The 18,267-nt window shown below is 38.6% G+C and overlaps 1 protein-coding gene across 1 annotated transcript in view; it reads left to right on the forward strand.

Annotated features, from left to right (window-relative positions):
• The window catches only part of SMARCC1 (SWI/SNF related, matrix associated, actin dependent regulator of chromatin subfamily c member 1), a 177,545-nt gene that overhangs the window by 103,562 nt on the left and 55,716 nt on the right, over positions 1-18,267 (forward strand). The window contains 2 exon segments of the mRNA XM_032648973.1: positions 3,288-3,546; positions 4,759-4,920. Of these exon segments, the coding sequence (XP_032504864.1) occupies positions 3,288-3,546; positions 4,759-4,920 (421 nt within the window).

Raw genomic sequence — 18,267 nt, forward strand, 5'->3', positions numbered from 1 at the left:
CCTGGCTTTGAAATTGAGAAAACTTGAATCTGTGAGCTTGTTGGTTCTACCTGGTTAACTTGTCTTTCTCATGCCTGCTTTGCTTTCTCATGCTTTGTATTAAATAATTAATGGTCATAAAATCTTGCACCTACAAAGAAAATCCATGATACATATTAATATTTGTTTATCCGTAGATGGGTTTCTCATTTTATACTGGCCAGATTATAGAAACAATAGCATTAGAAGGTATTCAGTAAGCAGCCTCAAAGATTTTCTTCACAGCGTGCATGCACTTGACCTACTTTGCCTTGATATGCAACCCAAGAAATATTTTTTCCTGTGTAATTTTATTTATTTTTTATTGAAATACAGCTTATTTACAATATTGTGTTAGTTTCGGGTATACAGCAAAGTGATTCAGTTACATATATAATTTTTCAGATTATTTTTATTACAAGACATTAAATATAGTTCCCTATTCTATACAGTAAATCTTTGTTGCTTATCTTCCTGTGTAATTTTGAATTACACTTTAGATGAGTATGTCTTCCAGTAAAAAAAAAAAAAATTGTCTTGAGGAAAGCCTTTTTTTTTAAATACAGGGGGATTTTGTTTGTTTGGTTGGTTTTTTGGCCGCGCCGCTTGGCTTGCAGGATCTTAGTTCCCTGATCAGGGATTGAACCTGGGTCCCTGGCAGTGGAAGTAAAGAGTCCTAACCACTGGACCGCCAGGGAATTCCCCAGGTTGTTTTTTTGATGCTTGGAGCCATGCAAAAGTCAGATTCTTTTCCTGCTTTAGTCCAGTTACCTGTGGTTAAATTGAGCACATTTTATTGGGTACTATGTTTCAGGCACTGTGGCAGATGCTGTAGATTGAGATGGCTAGGCCATAGTCTCTAGAGTTAAGGAATTCATAGTCTAGTCTGTGACAGAAACCGATTAAAACACAATTAGAGATATGACTGGAGCATGAGAGGTACAGAGGAGTGGCTGCGCATCTGGGCTGGGTGGGTGAGATATAATGGACAGCTCCCTGGAGTGGGGTGCTGGTGTTGGTTCTAGTACATGATATTTCCAATGCAGAACAAACTGTACATAGGCACAGTACTTAGGAACAGTGTTGTGAAATCTGGGTATTTTTGGAGCATTAAAGAGTACAGAGGTGAGGTGGAAGAAGTAGCTGAGCCCTGGTCATGTTTGGCCTTAATTCCGTAAGATAATGATGAACACTGAAATAGTTTCAGGCGGGAGAGAGACGGTACTTCACTCTAGCAACAGGAAGAAGGATGAATTTAAGGGTAGAGAGACAGGCAATTCTAAGAATCCAGGTAAGCGGTGGTGAAGACCCCAGTGATGACAGGAGGAATGTGTTTTGTAGTGTAAAATGTCTCCTAATAACTTTTCTCTATATGTCACCCTTCTCCTTCCTGGCCAGTTGGTCACCATGTCGTTTTGAAAACATCTCTTCGGTCTGCCCCTCTTATGTAATGCCAGTGCCCAGCCTCAGAACTTGGCTGTTGCTCAGCCTTGTGCTCTGGCTTGAATTTTGCATGACAGTTCCTTAGCTTTATTCTGGAAAAAAACCTTCCTGAACTTCCTTTTTTTCTCTGGCTGAAGGAAAATGAATAAAGAAAGAAACTTTTAAAAATAAGTGTTTGAAAAGGTTACACTAGAACATGTCAAGAAAATCTCTACGCATAATCAGAAACTTACGAGTCTCAGTTATATGTTTCGGGCCCCAGGGACCCTAATGAGATAGATTGATATTTGTTTTTTGTTACAATCTGTGTCTTTTTTCTAAAGTAATTCCTTTTAGAACTACCCAAAGCCACAGACTGTCCAGAGGATACCCAGAATTAGCCTTGTTTTTCAAGGGATTTAATGAGTAAGGTGATTTGTTGGCTTGGGTTTTTGAGGAGTCCTGTACCACTCCAGTGAGAAAGAAAGCCTGGAGCAGCAGTTGGAGTCCAGATTTAAGAATTCACTGAGGTGGGACTTCCCTGGCAGTCCAGTTGTTAAGTCTCCATACTTCCAGTGCAGGGGGTGTGGATTCGATCCCTGTTCAAGGAACCAAGATCCCGCATGCCTCATGGCATGGCCAAAAAATAAAATTAAAGTAAAAAATTAAAAAAGAATTCACTGAGGCAGTAAACATGGAGAGACCCATCATCATGGTGAACTCATCTTAACACAGTATTAGCAAATCAGGCTCTACAATAGGGTTTTTAGCCACGCTACTATTAACATTTTGGACCAGATAGCTTTTTTGTTGTGGGGTCTCTTATGTGCACTGTAGAATTTTTAACAGCATCCACGGCCTCTACCCACTAGGTGCCAGTAGCACCTCTCCAATTGTGTCAACCCAGAATGTCTCCAGCCACTGCCAGTTGTCCCTAAGGAGACACAATTGCCCCTGGTGGAGAGTCATGGCTGTAGATAGAACCATGTGAGAGTAGTAACTTTGGTAGCTACAGTAGCTCCCCAAGAGATTCTTTTACCCAATTAATTCCTTGAATTTCTCAGCACCACCTATTTGTGGCTTCCTTCATACTGTTCTATCTCCCTCCCTCTTGGAGACTGCTTTTCTTGTTTTTGTTGGAGTTTTTCAGCATTTTCTCTGAAAAGTTAAAAATTTTTAAACTAGAAATGTGTGTACTCTATGAATTTTAGCATCAGTTTTGTAATTTTTAACAAAAATGTTTGAATGGGATTGCGTTGAATCTGTAGTTCAATTTGGAGAGAATTGACATCTTAACAATATTGAGACTTCTAATGAATGAACACAGCATATCTCTTCATTTATTTAGGTCTTTGATTTCTCAGCATGTTTTATTTTTTCCAGCATATTGGTTCTTACACATTCTTCATTATATTTTTTCCTAAGTATTTCATTTTTGTGCTATTTTAAATACTTTTTTCAAATTAAAAAATTTTCATTGCTAGTTTATATGGAAATATAATTGAGTTTTTCTATTATCCTTTTAACTGGTGACCTTGCTAAACTTTTTAGTTTAATACCTTTTTTTGTAGATTCTGTAGGATTTCCTATATAAGCAATCATGTGTGTATTAATAAAAACCAGTTGTTCTTCCTTTGTAATATGCATGCCTTTTATTTATTTTTCTTGACTGATTGAGAATTTAATATAATAATGAAAGCAATAATAGCTACCTATTTTCTTATGAACAGTATAACCATTTTCGTTACTGTTTTTAAAGTCTGTCTAAAGAACAGTCACAGGCTTCTGATGTCATTAAATACTTCCTTGTTACCTGATATTAAAGCTCCTGTTTTTTTCCATTATAGGCTCTGGAGATGTATAAGGATGACTGGAACAAAGTGTCGGAACACGTTGGAAGTCGCACACAGGATGAATGCATCCTCCACTTTTTGAGGCTTCCCATTGAGGACCCATACCTTGAGAATTCTGATGCTTCCCTGGGGCCCCTGGCCTACCAGCCTGTCCCCTTCAGTCAGTCAGGAAACCCAGTCATGAGCACTGTTGCTTTTTTGGCATCTGTGGTGGATCCTCGTGTGGCATCTGCCGCAGCCAGAGCGGCTTTGGGTATGAACTTTCTTAAGCCATCTCACCAGAGTAACAATTTCAGATAATGGTTTAATACTTCCTTTCATGCTAATTTTATCTCAGATTTAAGTGTTATCAGCTGTTATATTCATTTCAGTTATGTAAATAACAAAAAAAAAAATCGGATATTACCCCTTGAAGATACCATGTTGTATTTGAAGTATTATAACATTTTAAACTAAAACACTTAAAATATAATAATTTTCAAACTAAGAGCATTTATTAAGAATTCAGGGGTTCCCTGGTGGCACAGTGATTGAGAATCTGCCTGCTAATGCAGGGGACACGGATTCGAGCCCTGGTCTGGGAGGATCCCACATGCCACGGAGCAACTAGGCCCGTGAGCCACAACTACTGAGCCTGCGCTTCTGGAGCCTGTGCTCCGCAACAAGAGAGGCCGCGATAGTGAGAGGCCCACGCACTGTGATGAAGAGTGGCCCCCGCTTGCTGCAACTAGAGAAAGCCCTCGCACAGAAACAAAGACCCAACACAGCAAAAATGAATTAATTAATTAATAAACTCCTACCCCCAACATCTTCTAAAAAAAGAATTTAGAGGGACAAAACAGGTTTTTAATGGTATGTTTTGTGATTCATTCAGAATTTTATATAATTGGCAAAAAGGAGTCATTTAACATTCTTGGATTACAATAATTCTTACTAGAATTTTTTCATACCATAGAACTCTTTCTTGATTTTCTGGTTGTTTTATCCTTATTGTTATCTTGATTAAAATCTAGCCAGCAGAGTTAGATGAAATTTGGGCAGCAATTTTTAATTTTTTTTTAAATATTTATTTAGTTTTGGCCACACCTTGTGGCATGCGGGATCTTAGTTCCTCGACCAGGGATCGAACCAAGGCCCCCTGCAGTGGAAGCATGGAGTCTTAACCACTGGACCACCAGGGAAGTCCCTGGATAGCAGTTTGATTGTTACTAATAGAAATTTAAAGATCTCCTGTTTATATAGTAAGACACTGTGACATGTAAGGTAAAACATAGAGTCATAGAATTTCGTTACTGTACATGTTTATCTCCTTTGGCCCTCTTGATTTGCTGGGGTAGATCAGATCGAGTCTCCAGAAAGGTCACTAGGTTACACATGATACACTGATGTGTCATATTACCTAGTTTACATTGAAGCAAGTATTTATGCAAAGCCAGATCACTGTTCCATTTTTCTTCTTAAACAGAAGAGTTTTCTCGAGTCCGGGAGGAGGTACCACTGGAATTGGTGGAAGCTCACGTCAAAAAAGTACAAGAAGCAGCACGAGCCTCTGGGAAAGTGGATCCCTCCTATGGTTTGGAGAGCAGCTGCATTGCAGGCACAGGGCCAGATGAGCCAGACAAGCTTGGTGAGTCACTGCTGCCCCCAAGAACAGGGATAATAGGTGTTGTATTTTCCTATCAGCTTGCTAGAATAATTGGGTCTGCTTGCACTTAAGAGTGAGTACAATGATCAAAAGAAACTTGCATCATAAAAAATTAATGTATGTTTTTTTATCTCTTCCTTTTATGATAGAATTTTTTAAATTGTCTGATAACCGTTTTTGTTTTTGTTTTATTTTTGTTTTATTTTGGCTTGGTGTTGGGTCTTCGTTGCTGCGTGCAGGCTTTCTCTCGTTGCAGCGAGTGGAGGCTACTCTTCATTGTGGCATGCGGGCTTCTCATTGCGGTGGCTTCTCTTGTTGCGGAGCATGGGCTCTAGGTGTGCGGGCTTCAGTAGTTGCAGCACGCGGGCCCTAGAGCATGCGGGCCTCAGTAGTTGTGGTGCGTGGGCTCAGTAGCTGTGCCTTGCGGGCTCTAGAATGCAGGCTCAGTAGTTGTGGTGCACGGGCTTAGTTGCTCCACGACATGTGACCTTTTCCCGGACCAGGGATCAAACCCATGTCCCCTGCATTGGCAGACGGATTCTTAACCACTGTGCCACCAGGGAAGTCCCCTCATAACTGTTAATAATATCACAGTTGTGAGGTATCTGATGCCTGTTTTTAGATCGAGGTTTTGAGCATATAGACATAAGAATTCAGAAAGAGGACTTTTGTGGTTATTTTAATTTATGTGTTGCTGAGTAGGTTTAAGTTTATTGTTGTTTTGGGTGATTTTTAAATTGAAATAAAATTCCTATAAAATTCTTCATTTTAATCACTTAAATGTATATAATCCAGTGGCTTCTAGTAAATTCACAGTATTGTTCATTCATCACCACTGTCTAATTCCAGAACATTTTTGTCACCCCAAAAGAAAAACCCCATACCAATTAAGCAGTCACTTCCCATTTTTTCTCTCCTTAGCTCTGTTGACCATTACTCTGCTTTCTGTCTCTATGGATTTGCCTATTCTGGATACTTCCTATAAATGAAAATCATACTATGTGTGGCCTTTTGTGTCTGACTTCTTTCAGGTAGCATAGTGTTTTCAAAGTTCATCCATGGTATAGTGTAATTCAGTACTATGCTGAATAATATACTTGGGTGGATATACCACATTTTACTAATCTATTAATCAGTTCATGGATATTTGTATTGTTTCCACTTTTTCATACTTTTGAATAATGCTGTTATGAACATTCATGTACAGGTTACTTGGTGATTTTCTGCTTCTTGGGTATGTAGCAGTGGAACTACTGAATCATATGGTAATTCTTTATTTAACTTTTTGAGGAACTATCCAGCTGTTTTCACAGTGGTTTTACCATTTTGTTTCCACTAGGAATGTATGAAGGTTCCGATTTCTCCACATCCTTGCCAACACTTGTTTTCCCCTTCCCTTTTTTTAAAAAAATACCCAGCCTGTGTGTGTGTGAAGCGGTATCTTATTGTGATTTTTATTTGCATTCAGTTTGGGGAGTATTGCTATCTCAACAGTGTTACGTCTTTCAAGCAATGAACATCAGATGTCATTCCATTTATTTTAGATCTTTAATTTCTTTAAGCAATGTTTTGAAGTTTTTAGTCTTGTATTTCCTTTGTTAAATCTTTTCCTTTGTATTTTATTCTTTTGAATGTTGTAAATGAAATTGTTTTTCTGATCTTAGGGAGACAGCTTTTAGCATTTTATCATTAGTATGATGTTATATGTTCGATTTTCATAGACGCCTTTTATCAACTTTCGAAAATTCCCTTCTGTTTCTATTTTGTTGAGTGTTTTTTTTTTTTTTTTTTGGCGGTTCGCGGGCCTCTTACTGTTGTGGCCTCTCCTGTTGCAGAGCACAGGCTCCGGACATGCAGGCTCGGCGGCCATGGCTCACAGGCCTAGCCGCTCCGTGGCATGTGGGCTCTTCCCGGACCAGGGCACGAACCCGTGTCCCCTGCATTGGCAGGTGGACTCTCAACCACTGCGCCACCAGGGAAGCCCCTTGTTGAGTGTTTTTATCATGAAAGGATGTTGGATTTCATCAGCTGCTGGGGTTTTTTTGTTTGTTTTGTTTTGTTTGTTTTGTTTTTGCTGCATGCATGGTATGCGGGATCTTAGTTCCCTGACCAGGGATGGAACCCGTGCCCCTTGCAGTGGAAGCGCAGAGTCTTAACCAGTGAACCACCAGGGAAGTTCTCATCAGCAGCTTTTAATGTATCAATTGAGATGATTGTGTGGTATTTTTACTTTATTCCATAAGTAAATATTTATGTGTTATATATTAATTGAGTCCCACCTGTTGAACCACCTTTGCATTTCTGTGATAAATCCCACTTGATCGATGTAACTAATCCATTTAATATTCTATTAGATTAGGTTTGCTAGTATTATATTAAAGATTTTTGCATCTATAGTCATAAGGGATATTGGTTAGTATTTTTATTTCTTGTGATATCTTTGTCTGGTTTTGGTATCAGGATAATACTAACTTCTAAGAATGCTTTAGAAATTGTTCTAACTTTTGGAAGAGTTAAAGAAGTATTGGTGTTTGTTCTTTAAATGTTTGATAGAACTTGTATGTGAATCCTTCAACTCCTATGCTTTTTTTTAATGTTTTTTTAATTGAAGTATAGTTGATTTACAATGTTGTGTTATTTTCTGCTGTACAGCAAAGTGATTCCATTATACATATATTATTTTTTTAATATTCTTTTCCATTATGGTGTATCACAGGATATTGAATGTAGTTCTCTGTGCTATACAGTAGGACCCTGTTGTTTATCCATTCTGTATATAATAACTTACACCTGCTAACCCCAACCTCTCACTCCATCCCTCCCCCAATTCCCTCCCCCTTGGCAACCACAGGTGTGTTCCCTGTGTCCATGAATCTGTTGGTTTCATAGACAAAGTTCATTTGTTCATACTTTAGATTCCACATTATAAGTGATATCATATGGTATTTGTCTTTTTCTGACTTACTTCACTTAGTGTGATAATTTCTAGATCCATCCATGTTGTTGCAAACGGCATTACTTCGTTTTTTTTTTTACAGCTGAGTAGTATTTCCTTGTATATATGTATCATATCTTCTTTATCCACTCAGCTGTCAGTGGACATTTAAGTTGTTTTCATGTCTTGGCTATTGTAAATAGTGATGCAATGAACATTGGGGTGCACGTGTCTTTTCGAATTACGGTTTTCTCTGGATATATGCCCAGGAGTGAGATTGCTGGATCATATGGTAATTCTGTTTTTAGTTTTCTAAGGAACCGCCATACTGTTTAGTGGCTGTATTTAAAATGTTTTTTGACTACTGATAGAAAATCTGTTTACTTGCTATAGAAAGTCTATTCTTTTTCTTTTTTTTTTTTTTTTTTTTTTTTGCGGTACGTGGGCATGTCACTGCTGTGGCCTCTCCTGTTGCGGACCACAGGCTCAGCGGCCATGGCTCACGGGCCTAGCCACTCCGCGGCATGTGGGATCCTCCCAGACCGGGGCACGAACCCGTGTCCCCTGCATCGGCAGGCGGACTCTCAACCACTGCACCACCAGGGAAGCCCTATTCTTTTTCTTCTTGAAACAGTTTTGGTAGTTTGTGTTTTTCTAGGAATTTGTAGATTATCAAATTTGTTCACCACACACACAAAAATAAATCATAAAACCCTAAGTAGAAACAACTCAGATATCCATCAACTGTATGGATAAGCAAAATGTGGTATACAATGGAATATTATTTGACCATAAAATGGAATGAAGTGTTAACATATGCCACATCATGGAGGAACCTTGTAAACATTATGATAGGTGAAAGAAGCCAGTATAAAGGACAATATAGTATGTAACTCCAATTATATCAAATGTCCTGAATAGGTAAATCTATAGAGACAGAAAGTATATTAATGATTGCTTAGGGTTGGGAGGAACAGGGGTAAAGGGGGATGATAGCTAAAGGGTATAGGTTTCTCTTTGAGGTGATGAAAATGTTCTGAAATTTACTGTGGTGATTGTTGTACATAACTTGAAAGATACTAAAATTCATTGAATTGTACTCATTTTGATGGGTTGATCATATGGTGAATTATATCTTGGTAAAGCTGTTTTTTTAAAAGTTCATAATGTTCTTTTATATTCCTTTAAAAAATTATTTGTTTTTGGTTGTGTTGGGTTCTCGTTGCAGCACGTGGGCTTTCTCTAGTTGTGGTGAGCGGGGGCTGCTTTTCGTTGCAGTGCATGCGCTTCTCATTGCGGTGGCTTCTCTTGTTACAGAGCACGGGCTCTAGGCATGCAGGCTTCAGTAGTTGTGGTGTGCGGGCTCAGTAGTTGTGGCTCGCAGGCTCTAGAGCACAGGCTCAGTAGTTGTGGCTCACAGGCTTAGTTGCTCTGCGGCATGTGGGATCTTCCTGAACCAGGGCTCGAACCAGTGTCCCCTGCATTGGCGGGTGGATTCTCAATCACTGCGCTACCAGGGAAGGCCCTATATTCCTTTTTATTTCTGTGAGGTTGGTAGTGTTTCCATTTTCATTCCTGATAATAGTAATTTGGTCCAGTTTTTTTTTCCTTCATCAGTCTAGAAAAAGGCTTGTCAATTTAATCTTTTCAGAGAACCCACTTTTGATTTCAGTGGTTCTCTGTATTGTTTTTCTATTCTCTTAATTTATCATCACTCTGATCTTTATTATTTCCTTCCTTCTCTTGCTTTTGGTTAAGTTTGCTCTTCTTTTAATAGTGCCTTAAGTTGGAAATTGGGATATTGATTTGAGATCTTTCGTCCTTATTAATGTAGATAACGTAGACTTTCATAGCTGTATGAATATCCCTCTTTTTGCTGCATTCCGTAAGTCTTCATATGTTTTGTTTTCGTTTTCGTTCTTCTCAAAATATTTTGCAGTTTCCCTGGTGACTTCTTCTTTGACCCATTGGTTGTTTAAGAGTATATTTTTTAAACCACTCAGTGGTCTTAAGCTATTCTTCCACAAACTCTTAAAATGGAAAGAGGTTGATAGAAAATAGTTTTTTAAAAAAATAAAACAGCATGTTGTTTACTTGTACCAATTTGTGAATTTTTTAGACTTCCTTCTGTTATTAATTTCTAGTTTTATTCCATTTTATTCACAGAAGATAATTTGTGTGATTTCTATTTTTAAAATTTTATTAAGACTTGTTTTGTTGCTTAACATATTGTCTGTCCTGGTGAAAATATTCATTTTGTATTTTGCTATCATTGAATGGTGTCTTCTGTGTATGATTGGTGTGGCTGGTTTATCGTGTTGTTCAAGTTGTCTGCTTCTTTATCTTTTTTCCTAGTTCTATCCTTTTTGAAATGTCTTGAAATCTCCAACTATTGTGGGTGGACTGTATTCCTTTCTTCAATTCTGTCTGGTTTTGCTTCATATATTTTGAGACTCTGTTGTTCGTTGCATGTATGTTTATAATTGTTATATCTTTTTAATGGGTTGACCCTTTCATCATTATATAATACCTTTTTCTCTCGTAACATTTTTTGTTTAAAAGTCTGTTTTATCTGATGTCAACATACCACTCCAGCTGTCTTTTGGTTGCTGTGTTTTCATGGAAAAGCTCTGAGTTCATTACCTCTTAGTTTTCTCATCTGTAATAAGAGATGGTTAGATACTCTCTATAATGTGTCATTTAGCTATGCCAGTCTGTGATATTGGACAAATGATATTTTTGCTAATAAGGACTTCTATCTGTTTTTGTTTAATTGATCTTGAAGAGGAGTAGAATTTTAATAAAGTAGCTTCATAAACAGTACTTGACTTCTCAAACGGGAAGTGTTCCTATATAAGAAGGTAATTTTCACACTAAAATACAGTAAAAATACTGTTTTATATATAATTATCAGTAGTGTATTTCCAACATTTCTTACGTTGTTCATTAATTTTTTTCATTCATCATGAAACAATTTCTGAAGAATAATTCAAGCTAAAGATTTATTGCTGTCATCTTGCCTAATAGTTATGACTTTGTATCAGTTGTATGAAATTTATACAACCTATGCTTCAGCTGCAGTGATTTTGTCTTTTTCATATATTCTTATAGGATAAAGATAATATGAAGTAAAAATTTAAATTGTCAGCCAGTCTGCCACAGATGAAACCATCTGAACTCCTGGTGCTCTATTCTAGGTGGTTTGAGTAGGCACCAGTAAGATCTCTTCTAGCCTAAAATCTTAGAGTTTCCATGAGTTTGCATAGGGCCTACCCCTGTTGTTTTCTCTACTTTCTTGAAAGTGTCAATCTAGCAGTTTCATTTTGCAGATAATGGAAACATTTTCAGATTAATCAAAGTTCTCACTCTAGTCTTCAGAACAAATTATTGACCTAACTGTTCTTGATATTGGTTACTAATCCAGAGTACCAAGGCTTTGAGTTAAAAAGTAATTTACAGTATCCACAGTATTTCTTAGTTTGAAAACTCACTTATTTTCCTTTCTCTTAGATGGAGACTGAAATTAGCAAACCAAGCCACATCTCTGTTACTCTTTGTTGATTCTGCACCATGAGGCAGTGCCCAGCTCACGCCAGGAAAACCTGGGCCTATTGAATGCCTGGGAAAGGTCTTACTTTCCTCAACTTTTTTTGTGTGTTTTCGGTTCATTTGTAGGGTCTTTTGGTTCCCTGTGGTCATGGAATTGAAAAGGGTTGGCAAAGCCTTCTTATTTCATTCAAAGAAGTTTCTGTACTCTGCAAAATCCGGGACATGGTTTTACATGTAAATCTGTTTTAAAAATTTTGGTAGATGATACCATAAAGGATTAGTGGTTAAGGAACAGGTTGCGAAGTTGGCCATTTCTAGTTTAGTGGGATTTAAAAGAGGACCAAAAAAAAAAAAAAAATCTAGCAACCTTAGTCCTATGGGGCTAGATTTTCCTGATTCATTAGTGAATGTATGATTTGTAAAGCTTGGATCAGACTGCTGCAGGAAGCACTGGAGACTACAAAGGGTGATTCTTTGAATGGCATGAACAGTAAACTTCATTCGTAGGACCTGGAGGTGGCCTATCAGGTAACCTTTCTGAAGTGCAGTGTATACTCACTAGTTGCAGCAATAGAATTTGGATCCTTTTACCATTTAATACGGGTTAAGGAAAATACCAGGCTAATATTTCTAAATGAGTTGTAGACAGAATTCTATAACTAATGCTGGCCTATTACAGTTAAAATGATTTATATTGGGCTGTGACTAATAGAATAAATTAGGAAACAACAAATGGTGCTCCCTGTACAACTGGCTCAGCAAAGTTATAGTGGGGAGTCAATAGTATATCTCCTATCTTTCTGAACCACATTACAAGTTCAGAGTTCAAAGAAAGGAAGTATCAAATTTACATTTAAACTTACACTTTATATAACAAAATAGTGCCTTATTACATAGCACACAGATTTGAGTTAGAATGATGTAGGTTTCCTTATCAAGGTAATATTCTGCCTGGGTGGTAGATTAATCATACTTTTTATTGTGATACTTAATTTACAGTTACACTAGTAACTTTTATGTATTAATGATGGTAAAATGATAATATGGGAAAAAATAAATAAGTTTCCTTACGAAATACAAGACTGGATTTCTCTCATTAGCCTATCTAACTTTTTATTGTGGATTTGGGGGGAAGTATTTGGTGAAATAAAAGTTAGTTAAGATAGGTGAACACTAGGTCTGAAACACCTTATTTTTCATTTATTAGGAGACTTCTCATGGGAATTATTTAGGGAAGTAAGTGTTATCAAAAGGAGTTTCTTTTTTTTTTTTAATGAATTGTTTTCTAATGCTGGTGCTGCTTTTTTTTTTTTTTAATTTTTGGCTGCATTGGGTCTTCATTGCTGCGCATGCGCTTTCTCTAGTTGCGGCAAGCAGGGGCTACTCTTCGTTGCGGTGCGCGGGCTTCTCATTGCAGTGGCTTCTTTTGTTGTGGAGCATGGGCTCTAGGTGCGCGGGCTTCAGTAGTTGCAACGTGTGGGCTCAGTAGTTGTGGCTCACAGGCTCTAGAGTGCAGGCTCCATAGTTAATGGTGCTCAGCTTAGTTGCTCCATGGCATGTGGGATCTTCCCGGACCAGGGCTCGAACCCATGTCCCCTGCATTGGCAGGCAGATTCTTAACCACTGCACCACCAGGGAAGTCCCAGGAGTTTCTTTAGTTTAAGCGTCTTTTAACACTGTAATCATTGATTAGTATCTACTGATTTCTCTAAGTTTGTATTGTTTTTTGTTTGACCAGAGACCATTCTAGGAATAGAAAAAATAATACTGCTATTTGAGACCTTTTTTGTTTAACCTAAAAATATTATGAGATTTTATTTGCTTTCAGTTATAGGGGAAGGTGAGAGAAGTTAAGACCAAAGAAATGAAGATAAGTTTTAAACATTGCTTAGAAGTCATCGGAAACCAACATTTCTTTCTCAATCCCCATGTTTGTCACACATTATATAGGGGTTTTCTGCTTCGTCATTTAAGGTTCTTTTCAGGACAACCGTTTGGAGAAAGTGGCATTGTTATTAAGTAGAAGCAAGGAAACTAAGGTGTTGGCAGGTTACATTGGCATGCTTGTTAAGAATGGGGTAAAATTTGAACCTAAATGTCTCTGACCCCAAAGCTCAACCTCTCTTCCCTGTAGCATGCTGACAGAAGTAAAATATGTAGGAATGTTTGTGTATTTTTCATTCATTGAACAAGGATCATTAAAGGTCTAATAGCTCCATTGTATGTATTACGTTATATACTATGACAAATGCAATAGGAAAAGACCCAGCCCTCCTGAAAACCTAGGCTCTGTGTAAAGAGACAGGCAAGAGTGACTGTGGATGTTTCATCTATACAAGATTAAGTGCTGAGAAACTCACAGCAAAATTCAGTGTATGAGCCCATACCACATAACCATTCTTAGATGGGATATCAGTTGTTTTTTGGGTTTTTTTTTTGCGGTACGCGGGCCTCTCACTGTTGTGGCCTCTCCCGTTGCGGAGCACAGGCTCCGGACGCACAGGCTCAGCAGCCATGGCTCATGGGCCTAGCCTCTCCACGGCATGTCGGCATGTGGGATCTTCCCGGACCGGGGCACGAACCCATGGGATATCAGTTTTAAGCTAAACTTTTTTCCCCTTTTAACTGAGAGATAAATAAGACTGTAAATATATTGTGTTATCATGGCGTCTCATTGTGTTCTAGGTGCTAGGGTACTGGTAAACAAAGCCAACCAAAATTCCTGCCCTTGTGGACTTTATATTTTATAGGTGGAAGATGGACAGGCATCTAATATGTAAAACTTAGAATGTATAAATTAAATGTAAATATGTAGAAAGAGTGTGTTGGCTGGTAAGTGGCATGGTGAAAATAGAGCAGGGACCTGTCAATAAGAGTGAAGTGTGGGGAATTGCAGTTTTAAATGGTCAGGGAATGCATGTCTCACCAAGAAAGTGGCATTTGAGCAAAGATGTAAGTGGAAGGCACGGAAGGGGGAACTGTGTAGACATCTAAGGTCAGAGGGTTCCAAGCATTGGGAGCAGCCAGTATACAGGCCGCTGGACAGGAGCTGCCTGGCATAGTTGAGGAATAGCAAGGAGAATCATGGGCAGATAGCTGAATTGCAGGGTAGAGGAGGTCAAGGGAGATTATGAGGGGCCTTGTGGGCCATTGTAACATTTTAATGTTTACTCTGAGGTGGAGCCAAATGAGGGGTTTGAGCAGAAGAGTGTCAAGGTCTGACCTATGTTTTTAAGTTTCATTCTACTAGGTTGAGAATAGACCCCATCTAGGAATTGTTAAATTTGATTTATTTTTCAAATAACATATGTAATATATTTGAATATTAAAGATTTTTAAAAATTTTATCACTAAGCCTTTTATTAAAGAGCTTCATTAGTTTTTTTTTTTTTTAATTTGACCTGGAGACTAAACAAAATAGCCTTTCTGATAACCTGTTTACTTGTAGCCAAACATACTGAAATGTTGATAGAATAGCACAGTGAAATCTTGTATGCCTACCAATTAGGTTCAATTTTGCCATTTTTACCTATCTAGGAATCTAATAAATAATTTTTATTTTATTATTATTTTGGTGAATTATTTCAAAGTAAGTTGTAGACATCATGATTCTTTTTTTTTTTTTTTTTTTTTTTTTTTTTTTTTTTGTTGTTGTACGCGGGCCTCTCACTGTCGTGGCCTCTCCCGTTGTGGAGCACAGGCTCCGGACGCGCAGGCTCAGCGGCCATGGCTCACGGGCCCAGCCGCTCCGCGGCACGTGGGATCTTCCCGGACCGGGGCACGAACCCGTGTCCCCTGCATCGGCAGGCGCACTCTCAACCGCTGCGCCACCAGGAAAGCCCCCATCATGATTCTTTGTACCCCCTAAATAATTCAGCATGTGTCTCCTAAGAATAAGAACATTTTCCTAAATAAATATCATAACAGAATGACTCTCAGCTCCTTTTAGGTCATCAGCCCTTCCCCCAGAGAGTTGGAATGTATATGTATATTTAAGAACCTGTCAAGAGTCTGTAAGATACTTATTATTGTACCCTCCATTTGTATTTCCTAGCCTCAAGTATTGGTTTTATTTTATTTATTTATTTTTGCTACTGAGTAGATTTACTGTCTGTATCTTAATTCTTTTTTTTTTTTGTATCTTAATTCTTGTTTAGAGGAATTTGAAAGATTAAGTTCATTGATGCCTTTTCCTTATAATTGACTATGCTTTTAGGGAAATTGAATCACAAATAGAACGTTCAGAGAAGATTCTTCTATATCAGTGAGTGGATTAACACCTTATGGAATACAGGACTCCAAGGAGTGTATCTTGAATAATTTGTCACAGCTCTGTGTAGAAGAACCCAACTCATTACTCCTAGTTTTCAAGAAGGTTAAGAACTAGTCTGGAGTCCATCAGGAGATTAAGAAGAGCATCCTGATAATAATAATGTTGAAAGGTCACTTTCTAGGAACATAAAGCCCAGAAGTGATTGTTACAATTCTTGCCTCAGATACTATTCACAGCATATAAATAGCCTCATTCTTCTCACCCTGAGGATTCCCATAACATCTTTAAAATCAGGCAGTTCTAAAACACCAGTGTGTGAAAACATGCTAGGCTAGTGAACCTCAGGAAGAAGTGGATCAGTATTTGATCTTTGACTACGTCATGTGGAGTGGGCTTCTCTCTTCTCTTTGTCACTGTTTTATTTGAAGGGCTGTTTCAGATCTATTTCAAGAAGCATTGAAATAGAAATTCAGACTTCTGAGCAGCTCACAATAGGACATTTAACCTCTAAGGACTAGCTAGGATTGAAGTGACTTGCCTAATGAATCATATTTATTAGATGGTAGGATAAGAATTTTTAGGAAGAAATTGGCTTCCCTTATGTAATACAATTGTCTGCCTTTGGTGACTTTTTTTTTTTTTTTTTTTTTGGTCAAATCAGGTATAACTATATCAGTTACTTGATGTAGCTCTCTTGCTGTGGGGCAGTTATGTAAGACACACAAAATACCCTCTAATAATTGGGGCTATTTTTTGTGATGAGTTACATATACATGGAAAAATAATTCAGTGTTGGAGGATTGGAGATAGAATGAAGTATATAGTATTAATTGTTCAAGGAGGACTGTAGATAGGAAGTGCTGTAAGAATGAACACAATGGGACTTGTAATTTTAGGCTAAAGAAGACTTCACAAAGAAAGTAGGATTTGAGCTGAATGTTGAAAAAAGAGGTTTAGAATGTCACTGATTGGAACAAGTACAGTATTCAATTCTGTAGAACGATGTGAACAAAGGCACAGAGATGGAAATGGAAGGTTGTTCAAATGGCAGGAAGTTTACCGCAAAAAAAAAAAAAAAAAAATTTGGGGCTTCCCTGGTGGCACAGTGGTTGAGAGTCCGCCTGCCGATGCAGGGGATGCGGGTTCGTGCCCCAGTCCGGGAAGATCCCACGTGCCATGGAGCGGCTGGGCCCGTGAGCCATGGCCGCTGAGCCTGCATGTCCGGAGCCTGTGCTCCGCAACGGGAGAGGCCACAGCAGTGAGAGGCCCGCGTACCGTAAAAAAAAAAAAAAAAAAAAAAAAAATGGCAGGAAGTTAACCAGGTTGGCCACAATACATAGTTCAAATAAGGATGTAGAAAGAGAGCAGCTTACAGAGGTAGGTTGGAGCTAGGTTATAGAGAGTTTGATACAAGGCTCACGAGCCTGGTTAGACTGTATATTGCCAGCTTTATGGAACGTTTGAACTTTAATACAGTGAATGACATGATTAGTCTCCCAGAAGTGTTGAATGAGTTCCTATCATTCCCTCCTTCCCTAGGAAGACAAAAATTATTGGACTCACATTTCTAAAATGTTTTGGTCTCAGGACTTCTTTGACTTTTTAAAAATATCAAGGAACCGAAAATGCTTCTTCAGTTTATTTGGATTATATCTGTTGACATTTACTATATTAAAAATTGATAGTGGGAGGGCTTCCCAGGTGGCACACTGGTTAAGAATCTGCCTGCCAGTGCAGGGCACATGGGTTCCATCCCTGGCCCGGGAAGATCCCACATGCCGCGAAGGAGCCAAGCCTGTGTGCCACAACTACTGAGGCTGCGCTCTAGAGCCTGTGAGCCACAGCTACTGAAGCCCGCGCGCCTAGAACCTGTGCTCCGCAACAGGAGAAGCCACCACAGTGAGAAGCATGCGCACTGCAACGAAGAGTAGCCCCCGCTCACTGCAACTAGGGAAAGCCTTTGTGCACAGCAACGAAGACCTAACACAGCCAAATACAAAAAAACCAAACAAATAAATAAATAAATTTGTTTTTTTTAAAAAAGTTAAAAAATTGGTACTGGGAAACTTTTAAAAATAATACATAGGTGCACGTTTCTATAGCTGACTTCATCATGCAGCCTCTGGAAAGCCATACGCCACACTTGTGCGAGATGAGAGTGAAAAGGCAAGTATCTTTGTGTTGCTATGAAAATAGTTTTGACCTTGGGAACCCTCAGGGTACCCAGACCACACTTTGTGAATCACTGAATTAAATAATCACCCTGTCCTTGAAGCATATTTATGGTGGGGGAGGGGATATCATTATAAAAAAGAAATACAGCTATAGGTAGAGGCATATGTGGAGGAATCACGCTTATTTATGCTTGGGTCAGTTAGGGAAGGCTGCACCAAGGACATGACCTTTTAAGCAATAATGAAAAAGGAAGAAGGAATGAACATAGGTGGCATATTCTGAAAATAGTACAAAGAAGTCTGTGGGGAGCAGGTACTGTGGCCAAGGGCAGCTTTGTAGGTTTGCGGCTGATTTTGAAGGGCTTTTACCTTGTAGACTTTGAGAAGATTCCAGAGAG

The sequence above is a fragment of the Phocoena sinus genome, chromosome 11 (assembly GCF_008692025.1).
Source record: "Phocoena sinus isolate mPhoSin1 chromosome 11, mPhoSin1.pri, whole genome shotgun sequence".
NCBI lineage: Eukaryota > Metazoa > Chordata > Mammalia > Artiodactyla > Phocoenidae > Phocoena > Phocoena sinus.